This window comes from Prionailurus bengalensis, chromosome B3 (assembly GCF_016509475.1).
Source record: "Prionailurus bengalensis isolate Pbe53 chromosome B3, Fcat_Pben_1.1_paternal_pri, whole genome shotgun sequence".
Classification (NCBI taxonomy): domain Eukaryota; kingdom Metazoa; phylum Chordata; class Mammalia; order Carnivora; family Felidae; genus Prionailurus; species Prionailurus bengalensis.
Genome location: NC_057355.1, coordinates 20,506,756 through 20,521,299, shown reverse-complemented (window position 1 = coordinate 20,521,299; position 14,544 = coordinate 20,506,756). Strand labels below are relative to the sequence as shown.

At 35.5% G+C, this 14,544-nt stretch overlaps 1 protein-coding gene across 22 annotated transcripts in view; it reads right to left on the bottom strand.

The window, feature by feature from the left end:
* The window catches only part of TJP1 (tight junction protein 1), a 255,296-nt gene that overhangs the window by 27,953 nt on the left and 212,799 nt on the right, over nucleotides 1–14,544 (bottom strand). For all 22 annotated transcript variants that reach the window (XM_043554817.1, XM_043554818.1, XM_043554819.1 and 19 more), the window contains 7 exons: nucleotides 10,723–10,859; nucleotides 9,281–9,386; nucleotides 6,377–6,527; nucleotides 3,769–3,877; nucleotides 2,572–2,791; nucleotides 1,944–2,128; nucleotides 1,749–1,844 (listed from right to left, as the gene is read on the bottom strand). In XM_043554817.1, the coding sequence (XP_043410752.1) occupies nucleotides 1,749–1,844; nucleotides 1,944–2,128; nucleotides 2,572–2,791; nucleotides 3,769–3,877; nucleotides 6,377–6,527; nucleotides 9,281–9,386; nucleotides 10,723–10,859 (1,004 nt within the window). The remainder of the gene's footprint in view (nucleotides 1–1,748; nucleotides 1,845–1,943; nucleotides 2,129–2,571; nucleotides 2,792–3,768; nucleotides 3,878–6,376; nucleotides 6,528–9,280; nucleotides 9,387–10,722; nucleotides 10,860–14,544) is intronic.

Below are 14,544 nucleotides of genomic sequence, written 5' to 3'. Positions count from 1 at the left end.
AACTAAACCACCCAGGCGCCCCACCACTAAATTCTTTATGTTAAATGTTACCTATAACAATGACCGAAAAAAACCTCTTCTGAAAAAATCAAACTGAATGGGGAATCAGAAATAAACATTTTCTTACTTGCTCAAATTTTATTATTATGTGTCTGCAAATCTTAGTTTCATAAAATATCCTCATTCAACTTTACCAAAAACCAAGTGAAAAGCAATATAATAAGGCAATGCTCTGATCCTTTAAATTAGCACTTATGAAGTTAAAAATATTAACGCAGATCTCATATAGTAGGTAGAAACAACAAAAACAATGGCACAACCCTCTGGAAGGCAATAGGATTATAAACAGCAGTAGCCAGAAAATGTTCATATCCTATGGTTCACTCCTACCTGTCTTTGAAAATTCTAAGAAAATTACCGTAATATGGAAAAAGCTATATTCTTGAGTATTTAAATCCTTTGGGAAAGAAGGCAGGGCATAAACAAGCAAATAAAAATATGGACAGATTTCTGTATCCTTTATAACAGTAAAATATAACACTGAAAAAATTATGTAAACAACAGAAGGCTGTTCAACCAAATTTTGGTTGCAGAATGGATAATAAAAAAATATGGTATTATCTATTAAGAAAGAAATCAATAAATAAAACTCCACAAAAGTCTGCTTACAAAGGGTGATAGGGTGGAATAAAATATGACAGGATAAAATTTAGGATGATTATGATGTATGTCAAAACTAATTCTCTAACCTTTCCAAATAGAAAATGATATTTTTGTAATTAGGGGAAAAAAACCAGTTTCAAGTGTTTACATATAGTTTAGAGCAAGCTACAGTGGTCATAACTAAGTCTGTATATTTAAATACCACCATAGCTAAACTAATGAACTAATAAAAGAAATCTGCAAGCAAACTCTGCAAGGCATTTAAAGCACTACATCTTCAATATTTATATTTAACACTAACTTACTATAAATGCCTACAATAATAACTGATCGCTTGAATCATGCTTTCATTACCCTTTTTATATACTTGAGTGTTTCTATTAGCTCAATGACTGAAAGCACTGGATTAAAGCCAGGAAAGGTTGGGTTCAAAGTTGAGTTTTGTGACTCATCAGCTGGGTGTCATCAGGAAAGTTTGGAGTAAACAGGTTGTGATGGTCCCTACCACTCTAACGCTCAAGTTACTTGACTTCAGCATGGATAATGCTGGTAAATGGATACTGACACCCCATTGTAATATTGTCAGGATTTATTAAACAAGATTGTGTGCAATTTTCATATGAAGGCCAGGGCTTCATAAATGGTGATTCTTTTTATTATTAAAGGGAATTGGTATAACAAGAACACAATCACTCAAGTTTCCCTTCAAATTAAATACATGAGGTAAACTGCAAATTTTCACTTCCAGAAAGTTTTATTTCTATTAAGTGAATGGATCAGATACACCCTTTAGAGAAATAACTAATTAAGTAACACCCTCAACCTCATCTTCAGTCTTTTTTTTTTTTTTTAATGTTTATTTACTTTTGACAGAGAGAGAGAGACAGAGCATGAGCAGGGCAGGGGCAGAGAGAGAGGGAGACACAGAATCCGAAGCAGGCTCCAGGCTCTGAGCTGTCAGCACAGAGCCCGACGCGGGGCTCGAACTCATAGACCACGAGATCATGACCTGAGCCAAAGTTGGACGCTCAACAGACTGAGCCACCCAGGCGCCCTGATCTTAAGTCAGTCTTAAGGCTACTTACTTGCAATCTGATAAATATCTGGTTCTTCTCTTGCCAGCTTTTCTCTGGCAACATCAGCTATGGGTCCAAAGATAGTTACAGGTCTCAGAAATCCAGCTGGAGAGAAAGTCAAAGAAAAAACAACATAGTTTATACTTTTTCTTTCTTTAGCATATTGACATTAAAGGGTATTAAGGTTAGTCTACAGAAAATAACCTTCTCGAAGAACAACTCTTTCATAGGCTGGAAACTTTGTTTGAACTGGCTGAGCTGACAAATCCTCTCTACTCTTTCGAAGATTTCTCTTGGAGCTGCGAAGACCCCGGAATCTCCAAAAGTCAGCACGGTCTCCTCCTGCTGTTTTTGGAAGTGTGTATTGTACACTGGCTAACTGCTCAGCCCTGGATTAAAAAAGACAGAATAGACAGAGGACAGGTAGACAAATAAATATATTTAAAAACAAAACAAAACAAAAAGACTCATAGATAAAATGTCAAAATACTGGATAGAATTCTCTTCACATGCAGTTTAAATCTCAATGCTTATGGGGGGTGGGAGGGAGGGGAGGGTGGGTGATGGGTATTGAGGAGGGCACCTTTTGGGATGAGCACTGGGTGTTGTATGGAAACTGATTTGACAATAAATTTCATATACTGAAAAAAAATAAAAAATAAATCTCAATGCTTAAACTAAAATAAAGGAGTCTGTACAACTAAGTCAATCATAGACACAGTAAATACAATGAAAACTAACTCTTTACATTGCCGAAATTTCCCAGTGGGATTAAAGTCTTCCATCATCATTTACTTAACTTGTTCTATGAGAAGTATCCAAATATTCATACCTGTTCTTATTGGGGATGATGCCTCGTTCTACTTCTTTATGATTTTTGCCAATTCGAATAGCAAGCCAAGAGCCTAGTTTTCCATTGTACAAGGTATCCACAACACGGAACACCTCTCCTTTGTTAAAACTAAGTCCATAGGGAGACTCCTTTTCATATTCAAAATGGGTTCTAATATAGAAAGAATCTCCTACATCTGATTCAACGATGCGACGATAAACTAAAAGGAATCAAAACAAAAACAGTATCAATAGCTAGTGAGATAAATTAATCTGAAAAGAACAGATTATGTGAAGATGCTATTGGTAATAATAATAAAAATAGCCCTCAACATATGTTGAATTCTTACTATGAGGTGCTGTATTAAGTATTCTAGCTCATGTATATCACCATGACCCTATGAAACAGGAATGCTTAGGTTAGCATCTCCATTTTGCAGATAAGGAAAGTAATGCAGAAACTCGAGCTCTTGCCTGAGTAATGCAAGATCAAGCAACTTGTCCAAAACCACGCATGTGCTCTCTATTTAAGTCATCTAACTTAATTTTGCTGCAAATTATTACAGATATTCACATTTTCTAAATAAATGGTTCTCAAATAATGGTAACTCTGCCCCCCCAGGGGATATTTGGCAATATCTGAAGACATTTTTGATTTGGTATGTGTGCAACTGACATCTAGTGGATAGAAGCCAGGGACATTTCTAAACATACTACAATGAATGGGTCAGCTCCCACAAAAACAATTATTTGGCCCAAAGTGACAGCAGTGCTGAGGTGGAGAAATCCTGTTTTAAGTGAAAAGTGTATTTGCTTAATCAAAGACAATTAGCCATTGTCTTTAATTAATGCTAACAAAAATGTATTGCTTAGAAAACATCAGTAAAAACTTTGGAAGCTAACCATATGCTTCTGCATGGTTCTGATGGCTAATAAAAACCAGGATTTTTCTATGCCATGTGAAGGTCTGGACAGCATTCTATCTAAATTAGAATGCCAGAAAGGCTGGTGGTATTACCACACTTTCAAATAAGTATAATGTAACACTATGTGCCCCTAAGTGATTTAAACTCCCTCTGACATTAACAAATTCATTTATCACTCAACTCTGAGTGATTTATTAAAAAATGGAAATTCAAGTCCCTATTTAATTTCTCAAAATTCTACAGATTTTCTCCATTTTCAGGCAATATCTCACCATCTTTCTTCTTCTGAGCCAGTATGGTCACTTCTTCTCCTTTAGGGAGGTCGAGCAGGAAAAGAACGGCTTCTTCTCTTATGATGTTTGTGAAATCTACATTGTTTACCTGTTAAAATGTATTTCATAAATTACTCTTGGTCATATTTTAAAATTATGAAAATACTTCTCTACATAGAGAACAAGTGTTTTCAGACTTCAGCTAATTTGAAAATATCACATCTTTAAGAGGGAAAAAATGATTTTCCTTTGGAAGAAATTAATATACTTTACTTTAAAATAAGTAGAAACCAAGTAAATTGAGTGAAGGTGTAAATTCATTTAAAGAAAAGCCACAATGCATGTTGACATTAAAGATCATCTACTGCAAAATCTAACCAATTTAGACCAAAAAAGACAACTCTCTGGCTTTAAATTTTTGTAAGTTATAATGTTGTATACCAATATACCCCCCTCAATAAAAAAATATTTTTAAAAATTCTGTGAATGTATAATAGAATCCTACTTTTTAATAGTTTCTGAAAAAGAAATCAGAAGGAAATGAGGTAAAAAAAAATAAGTGTATACATTGTGGCATCTCTGTAAGAGTTTCTGTATGATGTAAGTCAAGGTTTGCCAAGTCAATATTTACTTATACTTGAAGCTCTTAAGAACCAAAGGACACATATCAAAATGATGTTACTAAGTGCATGCAGGATTACAGATAGATTTTCTCCTTTTTACCTTTTGAAAATTTTCCAGATTAAAAACTATTAACATGCGCTACTTTTATGATACAAAACAAAAGCAAACTCTTAGGAAATAAATTAAAAATGATGTATGTAGGGGTGCCTGGCTGGCTCTGTTGGTAGAGCAACGTGACTCCTGATCTCAGCGTTGTAAGCTCAAGCACCATGTTGGGGACAGAGTTTACTTAAAAAATAAAATTAAGAAAGAGCTTTTAAAAAATAAAGTAACATAAATAAAATAAAATAAAATAAAATAAAATAAAAATAAAATAAAATATAAAATAAAATAAAATAAAATAAAATAATATATGTATGCCCTGATTATTTCAAATAGGATATGCAGTAGATAAGAGATGGGTCTGTTTAATTTCTTTAATACAGTGAACATTGTTATCCACGATGTGTCTGAGCACAATGTAAATATCACCAGGAAGAATCAAAGTACACTGTGAGATGGAAACCAGTAAGTCAAAGATCATACCTTGATTTTATGCTAAGTTTGGAGGGAAAGGAAGACAGAAGTAGAGGAGGAAAATGGCCATGGGCAGCTGGCCCAGTGTGAGGAAACTCAGGCAAGAGCTCAAAGTGAAGATTCCGAGAGTGGGCTGCTGACATGAGTCATCAAACCCAAGATGGAGACTGCGTAGTAGCAAGAGAGAAGCACAGAGCTGCTTATATTCCCCAAGTTTTAGAAGAACCATTAAAGATGGTTGGGAAAAGAATTTAAAAGATTAAAGGAGTATCAGAATGGCATTGTTATGGAATCCAAGGAAGAAAGCACTTCATGAAAGCACTTAAGATAGTCAAAACACTGCTAAGAAATAAAGGAAAATGAGAACTGAGGATGCCATTAGGTCAATGATGGCTTATGAAAATTCAGATTCAGCAGTGGTTAAGGTAGAAGCCAAACTATAAAATTTTATGACAGCAATGACTGAAAACAAAGCAGGGAAAGGACTCCACCATACTGACAAGTTCAACAGCAAAAGGAGAGAAAGAAGACAGTACAGAATAAATGAAGAGGCGGGGGAGAGGGAAAGAGAAAAACATGAACAAGCAGAAAGATTCTGAGCAGGAGACTGAATCCAGCACATGGCCAGGAGGTAGCCTGAATGCAGGAAGAGAGCAGAATAGGGGTGGTGATGACAATATGAGGTGGAGAGGTGGAGCAAACAGGAATTCACATTTAATAGATATGATCTTTTTGTTAAAATGGGACATACTTTATCTGCCATGAGGTTTGGATGTTTTAAGAAGAGACAGACATGGATGGTCCTATGTGACTAGATAGCATTGCTTATAGAAAAGACAGAAAAACAACAACAACAGAAGAAAAGACCACGTCTGAAGTGGACTTTCCGACTCCTGTAACTGGTCCTGTCTCTTGTAGGCCATGAAGCTTTGGAGCCAGGGCAGCTTACACATTTGCCTGACGGAAATCCCATCTCCCTGCACATAAGCCATCACACCGGGGTGAAGAAAGCCCCAGAGGACTGCTGTAAGGACTGATCCCATGGGAGAGAAACGACAGATGGCAAGTTGTGGCCCATGACAGTCTTGCCTGCCTGAAGGTCTAGTTGAACTTAAAATGACTACTTGGTATAGGGATCTAAGACCTTTTTTTTTTGGTAGGTTCAATGAACGCCAGAGATTTAAATGAAACCAGAGCGTCACACTGTGTAGTAACACATAACACAGCAGTCAACAAGAACGAATGCAGCAATGGGAAGGGATGAGGCCAGTAAAACCAAGACTTGACGGATTCATCTGAATGGCTGTGACAGAAGATTACAACTGAATTATAATAGGTTTGCTGTGTTTGAGGTCTTTCTCTAAAGATCTAAGTACTTTCAAATCACATTTCTGATATACCAACATACCCTGAGAATTTGATCACCCTCTTCTAAGCCTTCTTTGGCTGCAGGGCTATCTTCTAGAACACCAGCTACAAATATTCCAACATCATTTCCACCAGCCAGCCGCAGACCCACACTATCTCCTTTTCTGAATTTTACCAATTTCATGCTGGGCCTGTTAAAACAAATATTTCATTTGAAATGGTTAAGAGAAGCTTGAAAAGTTATAGTAAACTGATACAATGAGAACTATATTTAGAATGAAACAAAGGACGATCATTTCTGAAATTTCCCTCATACCACTAATTTACTGAATACAATTTAGTGCTAGAATTCCAAGTCAGATTTAATGGTACTTTCTTTTATTCTCTGATTAATAAGTTTTAAAATATCTGAATTTAATATGCAATTACTGCTTTACAACTAATTTCTAAAACTAGTTTATAAAAACAATGTTTTCCCAACTCAAAGTCTTGGATATACATGGTACATTCACAATGGTTAAAAAAAAAAAAAAAAAAAAAAAAACCAAAAAACTTCCATTTTTTTCCACCCCAATTCATTCATATCATCTCTATGGAATAACTGAAAAGTACTGTTTTACAAAGGTAGAAACTGAAGCACAAATTGACAAATTTTCCTAATACCAGGGAATCAAAATGAGGCTCCAAGCATTGTGATCTTTACATCCAATAGATAATGGTTTTTAAACTTTGCAGTTGCTAGACTCTGAGTTCATACAGATCACTTACTCTGCAGCCTCTCTGGACTTTAAATAAAAATCTTATCATCAATCAGCCTTTCTGGATTAGCCCCATACTCAATCTCTGCCCTTTTCTTACGAGAGAGAGAGAATGGGAAGGAATAAATGTATGCACATTCTTTTATCATCAGTGTACCATCACCATGATATTCCTGAAACAAAGACTAAAGGATGTCTTAGAAGAATGAGTGGGCAGAAACGGATCACAATTACAAACTACCCTGTAGGGTAATTAAATACAAATTACCCAGCTAGGTTTCTAGAACTTTCTCACAATTTCTAGTCAAGAAGACACACAATTCTATTACCTATTCTGACATGAAGGATAGAAAAAGTCCTTCTTTTAATTCATTAAGTAACAATGAAAAAATTATTAGAAACTCATAGAAAGTAAAAAATACAAATCAAATCAATGAATGAATGAGTTGAGGAAAGAGAGAGGAGTCTAGTTCTTTTAATCCAACTAAAGACCACCTTAAGTTTTAGATGTTATAAGGTATTCGCACTTGATCCCACTTCTTCATCTGGAGCTAACATTTACTAAGATGTAAACATCAGAGCCTGTAGGTTAGATAAGGTCACTTACTCCCAGGGCTGGTGGCACCCTTGGTCCCTCCATGAAACTAGTAGCCAGTATTATCGTGGACCATGTCAATCACCTGGCATGGTGGTATCCTACTTTGCCAGGTTGAGTCCAGAGCCTGCTTACAGACTCCTCTCCCAAACCAATTGTAAGGAGAGGTTTTGGAAACCCTCCCTCAAAGTCCTTGAGACTCCAGGTCCCTGGTAGTTCTTTTATCACACAGACTGACCTACAGGCCTCAAAAACTAAAAATCATTGATTTTTTTTAGTCTGCATCCCTTAGCAAAATAGGCCTTTTTAAAGAACAGCTTTTTTTTTTTTTTTTTTTTTTGAGGACAGCTTTAGGCCCAGTCTCATTGTCATGTGGCCTATAAGACTGACATTTTATACTGTTTTATCTGCATTATATCAACTTCTTGCAACAATAACAAAAGGTAAACCCATTAACTACTTCTGCCCCAAATCCAGTCACTGGATGTGAATGAACTGTTTTCTGGCTCAACTACAAATCCTGCCCGCATCCTCAATCTTCTTTGGTATCTGTTCTTGAGGGCTGTCCTGGGAAATAGGTCTCTGGAATCACATCGTTACTTTTTCTTAAAACTTTAGAGTTATAAAAGCTTCCAAGCAATTTTTAAGAAAGGAAAAAAGAAGGAAACTGTTCCTTCACAATCTGTATTTTGAATTATCAGCTATCTGATATTAGCAATATACAATTTTAATCTGTGTCATACCCATCTATTTCAGGAGTTTTCTCTCTAGCTAGCTAGGTATTGTAGTGACAACCCAATTCCCTTTAGCAAAGAAAACAGATGAGAGCAGGGGTCTAGATCTAACCCACTTTAAAAAGTTTGGTTATTTTCAGTTATTAACATTATGCCCCTTTACCACAGAGGCAACAAAAGACTAATTTGGTGATCATGATGGTTTGCAATCTGGTTATAAAATTTATATCTCAATCCCATAAAGTATAAAACATATAGCAATAAAAGGTGTGGAATATAAAAAACTTACTTTTGAGTTGCTAACAGGTTGAGAACAGGTTCTCAACCAAGGGTGATTTTGCCCCCAGAAACCATGTGGCAATGTCTGGAGATATTTTTGGTTGTCACAACTGGAAGGTGCCACTGGCAGCTAGTGGTCAGGGATGATGCTAAATATTCCACAATGAGAAGGACAGTCTACCACAATAAACAAGTACCCAACCCAAAATGTCAATAGTGTTAAAATGGAGAAACACTGTTTTGTTGTTGTTGTTTCTTTGTTTTTTGTTTTTTTTAAATGCTAGGGCATTAGAAAGCTTGTGAAAATTTTTGATGTTTAAGTAGAAAACAATTTTTAACTTTTGCAATTCCTGACCTGAAAACTAGGCAGGGACAGTGGTGAGAAAGTCAACATCCAAAAAGTTTCTTTTTTATTCTCTAATCTCTGTCATATAAATAATTTAAAATAAAAAACCATAGCATTAAGTGGTACACACTATTTTAAAAAGGATATGAAATATGGTCTGCAACTGAATTTTCACTTTAAATCATGCTGAATAATGGACAGAGAAGACAATACAAGTTTAAAATCACATTACCGCAGAATCCCATCTTCATGAGTTGAATTAGGCAGGACGCCATCAGATGGACTGACAGGTAAATCCACGTCTGGCTGTCCAACTTGAGCGTATACAGGCTTTGGTTCTAAAAGAAAGAAAATTTAAAAATCGTGCAAGAATCACTTTATTAGGGGCGCCTGGGTGGCGCAGTCGGTTAAGCGTCCGACTTCAGCCAGGTCACCATCTCGCGGTCCGTGAGTTCGAGCCCCGCGTCAGGCTCTGGGCTGATGGCTCGGAGCCTGGAGCCTGTTTCCGATTCTGTGTCTCCCTCTCTCTCTGCCCCTCCCCCGTTCATGCTCTGTCTCTCTCTGTCCCAAAAATAAATAAAAACATTGAAAAAAAAATTTAAAAAAAAATCACTTTATTAAAAACTAGAATAATGTAAGCAGTCAGGAAAATATTCAAACAATAAAGAGTCCACAAAATACATGTAAAAATTCATCAGCAAAATATAAGCTCAGAGAAATTGGTAAGGAACATATATACTATATATATGTTAAAGCACAGAGTACAGTTACAAATTCTGATGTCTTTACACCAAGTATGCTGTTAGGTTCTGAAAAATCCTCTGGGGGAGGAGGGGAGAGGTAGATGAGGAAAAGGAGAACAAGACAGAATCACTACATTTCTCTCAGACTGTCAAAGCAGCCATCTTTCTTCACTGTGGTAAAATTTGTTTTTAAATAACCACATTCTTTGCCACTAAACAAGCAGAGCAAAAAGATTTGAGCAAAGGAAATGAGACATGAGAAGCTAAATCTCCCAGCCTTTCAAGAAAATGGATCTAGGAGGCTTGCAGATTCTTATGTCTGATCTCATACGTTTTCACAGGGTATAACTTACAGTGCTTATGAAAACATTTTCAATTGGCAAAATAACTTAAAAAAACTTATGCCAATTTTCCTAAATGAGAAGTGTTAGAGAACAACTTTACTCAATTGTGAATAGTTGTTAACTATGAATTATTTATTTTTTTCTTTTAAATTTTAGAGAGAATAAGCATGTGGGAAGTGGGCAGAGAGAGAATGAATCCTAAGCAGGCTCCATGCTCAGCGTGGAGCCCGATACGGAGCTCGATCCCACAACCCTGCGATCATGACCTGAGCTGAAATCAAGAGTTGGACACTCAACTGACTGAGCCACTCAGGCACCCCAACTATAATTTCTATCCAGAAATTTTTTAAAAAAATTCATGAAAGCCTACTGATTCATGCCAATATTATACCCATAAGGAATATTCTGGAAGTCAAATACAGAAAAATTCAAACATAGGTAGTAGCAGAAGTAGGAGTAATAGTAGTAGTAGAAATAACAACCATCATAATCAAGAAAGCATCTTTAAGTCTTCTGTAAATTCTGACAATTATTTTATTTAGTCTGACTGCAAATGTTTTCTGAATGTAGTATTTTGCTAGGCTTACCTGGAAGAGTGGGTGCTTGTTTCTCATTTCTTTCAACTACAACTTCTTCTGTTTTAGGTGTATGATCATCCGCATGCTTTACAGGAGTTGAGACAGCCCCAGGTTTAGAAATTCTCTCTTCCTCTCTGCTCCGGAGACTACACATTGGTAAAATTAAAAAAAAAAGAAAAAAATTATAAGCATAAAGATGATTGTGAAATTATTTGTAGGAGTACAGTGTAAGAACAGACAAGCAAACTTTGAAAAACAATGACACCCTAACAGTTATCAAAATACTATAAAAACCTAATAATGAAAACTAGAGTAGTACAGATCAAAGTAACAAAATAGAAAATGGAGGAATCTATCCACAGCAGTAAAATTTATTAATGAAGTGGCAGCCCCAAGCTGTCAGAAAAAAGCATGCTATTTAATGAATGATGTTAGGACAAATGTCTACAGATTTAGAAATATTAGATCTCTATGCATATCAATGACAAAAATACAATTTCAGATGGAACAAACTCCAAACCATAATATATTTCCTAAATATCTGTATCATCAAAAATAGAGGACTGTTAAAGTTCAAGGCACAAAATCCCTCATATATCAACAGCAGTGATTACATAAGAAGTTAAAAAGGATGCAAATAATTAAAATATAGTATATATTTTTTTGGTTGAACCAAATGAAATGGGGTTTAAAATAACTAAAAAGTTCAAACTGAATAAATTTCATAGTTTGAAAGAACATGTGTAATGAGTTCAATATTAAGATTTATATACTGACCTAACAGCACATACAAGAATTTGATATTTAGAACATATAAGGAACTATGAATCAGTTTAAAAGAGACAACTGAGGAAAAAATGAGTAGCAGGAAGGGACAATTCAGAAAAAAGATACAAATAACAATAAACATGAAAATACGTTCACCTTCACAAGTAACTAAGAGAACGCACATTAAAGTAACTTGAAATCATCTTCTCATGAGAGTTTTCACAATAACATCAACTGTAAGGAGGGACATGGAGATACAGACACTCATACAAGGATGGTAACGTAAGTGTAAATAAGTATAACTACTTGAGGGCAAAATGGAAGTCATTTATCAAAACAGAAAATGCAAACATGCAATAACCTGCAATTTGACTTCTAGGTTTATCCTAGAGAAATACATATATGTCCAAGAACACATTTTGGTTTTGTTTTTTTGTCCAAGAACACATTTTAAGAATATTTATTATGTTACCAGTTGTAATAGCAACAAATAATTTGTGTCTTTACTCTATACCACACACTGAAATAGAATAGTCTCCAACTTCATTTTCTTCAAACTTTTTATGGCAAATTCCAAACATATCTAATAACACAGAAAACAGTATCATAAAAATACCATGTATTTCAAAAATTTTCAACATTCTATCAGAAATTCAATCTGAAGCTAACAGTACCTTAACACCCAAACCATGACAATGATAGGACAGAGAAAACAACAAATATTTTCAATTATGAGTGGAGGAAAAAATTCTAAATAAAACACTAGCTAAGGGGATGTACTATGTAGTAAAAGATTATTCTACAATGACCACAGCAGGGTTATTTCACAAGTATATGGCTAGTTTAACATTAGGAATTTATCACAGAATTCATTATGACATCTAAATATTACAAGAAAAAACTATCAAACAGGCATGTGAAAACATGCAACAGCCATTCCTAATAAAAACCACAAATAAAGCAAAGATACTGGAAATACAATTAATTATGAGACTAGTTCCCAAAATCAAGAGCTAATACCATATTAGATAGGGAAATGCTGAATGTATTTACACCAAAATCAGTAACAACACAGTGATACCTGCCAATACTATCGTTATTTACCACTATTTTGAAGACTCAGATGATATAATCATGAGATAGACGATAGGCTTGAAATATTGGGGAGAATTTTAGTGAGTATAAAAGAATACTATAAAAATTATATAAAGAGAATTATAATTACATTTTAATTTTAAAAAATCAACTATTTTCCTCAATGTCCTCTACAATCAGAAGAAAATGAGGGGCGCCAGGGTGGCTCAGTCAGTTAGGCGGCTGACTTTGGCTCAGGTCATGATCTCCTGGTTCGTGAGTTTGAGCCCCGCGTTGGGCTCTGTGCTGACACCTCAGAGCCTGGAGCCTGCTTGGGATTCTTTGTCTCTCCTCTCTCTCTGCCCCTCCCCCACTCGTGCTAGGTCTTGCCCTGTCTCTCAAAAATAAATGTAAAAAATAAAATTAAAAAAAAAAAAGAAAGAGGAAAATGAAAAGGAAAAAATATGCCAGCACCAATAGCATTAAAAACTGTAAAACTCCTAGATAAAACCTGTGCAATCTTAGATTGGGGGAGATCTCCCTAAATGTGATAAACATTCAAAAACCATAAAGATGAAAATATTTCACTATTAAAAATGGTTTTATTTTTATTTTTTTATTATTAAAAAAAATTTTTTTTAATGTTTATTTCTGAGACAGAGACAGAGCATGAGTAGGGTAGGGGCAGAGAGAGAAGGAGACACAGAATCTGAAGCAGGCTCCAGGCTCTGAGCTGTCAGCACAGAGCCCAATGCAGGGCTCAAACTCACAAACCATGAGATCATGATCTGAGCCGAAGTCGGTCACTCAACTGGCTGAGGCGCCCCAATTAAAAATGTTAAAATTAAAAACTGACCAGGCGCCCCAATTAAAAATGTTTAATTGCACAGGAAAAGATATAAAGATTTATATTTGCAACACACTCACCAAAAGAGCTACTACTCTACTAGCTGATGGAAAATGAAAAAGAACAATATAACAGAAAATGAGCAACAGAAATTAACCTGCTAATTTACGAGGATGCAATAGTATGGTCAATAATCTCATAAAAAGATGCTCAGCTCTGCTACTAATCTGGAAGCCATCAATTTAAAATAAGGAGTTGCCAAGGCGCCTGGTTGGCTCAGTCGGTTAAGTGTCCGACTTCAGCTCAGGTCATGATCTCAGGGTTCCTAAGTTCGAGCTCCGCACTGGGCTCTGTGCTGACAGCTCTGAGCCTGAGCCTGCTTCAGATTCTGTGTCTCCCTCTCTCTCTGCCCCTCCCTCATTCTCACTCTGTCTCTGTCTCAAAAATAAACATTAAACATTTTTTTAAAAAATAAAATACAGAGTTGCCAATTTACAACGATCAGATAGGTAAACATGGAATTCTGAGAAATAAACAAGTGTAGTCTCAAATATTACTCTTGGAAAGTCATCTGGCATCATCCGTGAAAATTTAAAAGTAATACCAACACACTCTTTAATGACTTCAGAAATAAAAAGCTAGTATATGAAATCATGGACAAAGATGCTTATGCAACATTGATTGCACAGGCAAAGACCTAGGAACAGAATTTCCATAACATGTAAAATTTCTCATCAAAAGAATAAGCTGGAAGGATGGTCACATTGTATTGTTAAGTAAAATTAGCTAGCTAGAAAATAATGTGTAGAGTGTGACCTTTTTTAATTTTTAAAAACACAAACTCTACATGATGCTAAATAAATTATGCAGAAATATGGAGAAAAGCTTAATTCAAGAGGAGTGGGAAGTAGGTGAGGTAGAATAGACCTATTTTACTTGTTCTAATTAAGCATACATTGCACAGAGTCAGGCGTGGGGCTCGAACCCAAGGACCAGGAGATCATGACCTGAGCCAAAGTTGGACGCCTAACCAACTAAGCAACCCAGATACCCCAATTTTTAAATGCAATTAAGTCTAACTTTAAACAAAGAATTTGGTTCTATTAATGCATACTATTAGCAGTCTCTTATGAAGAAAATGT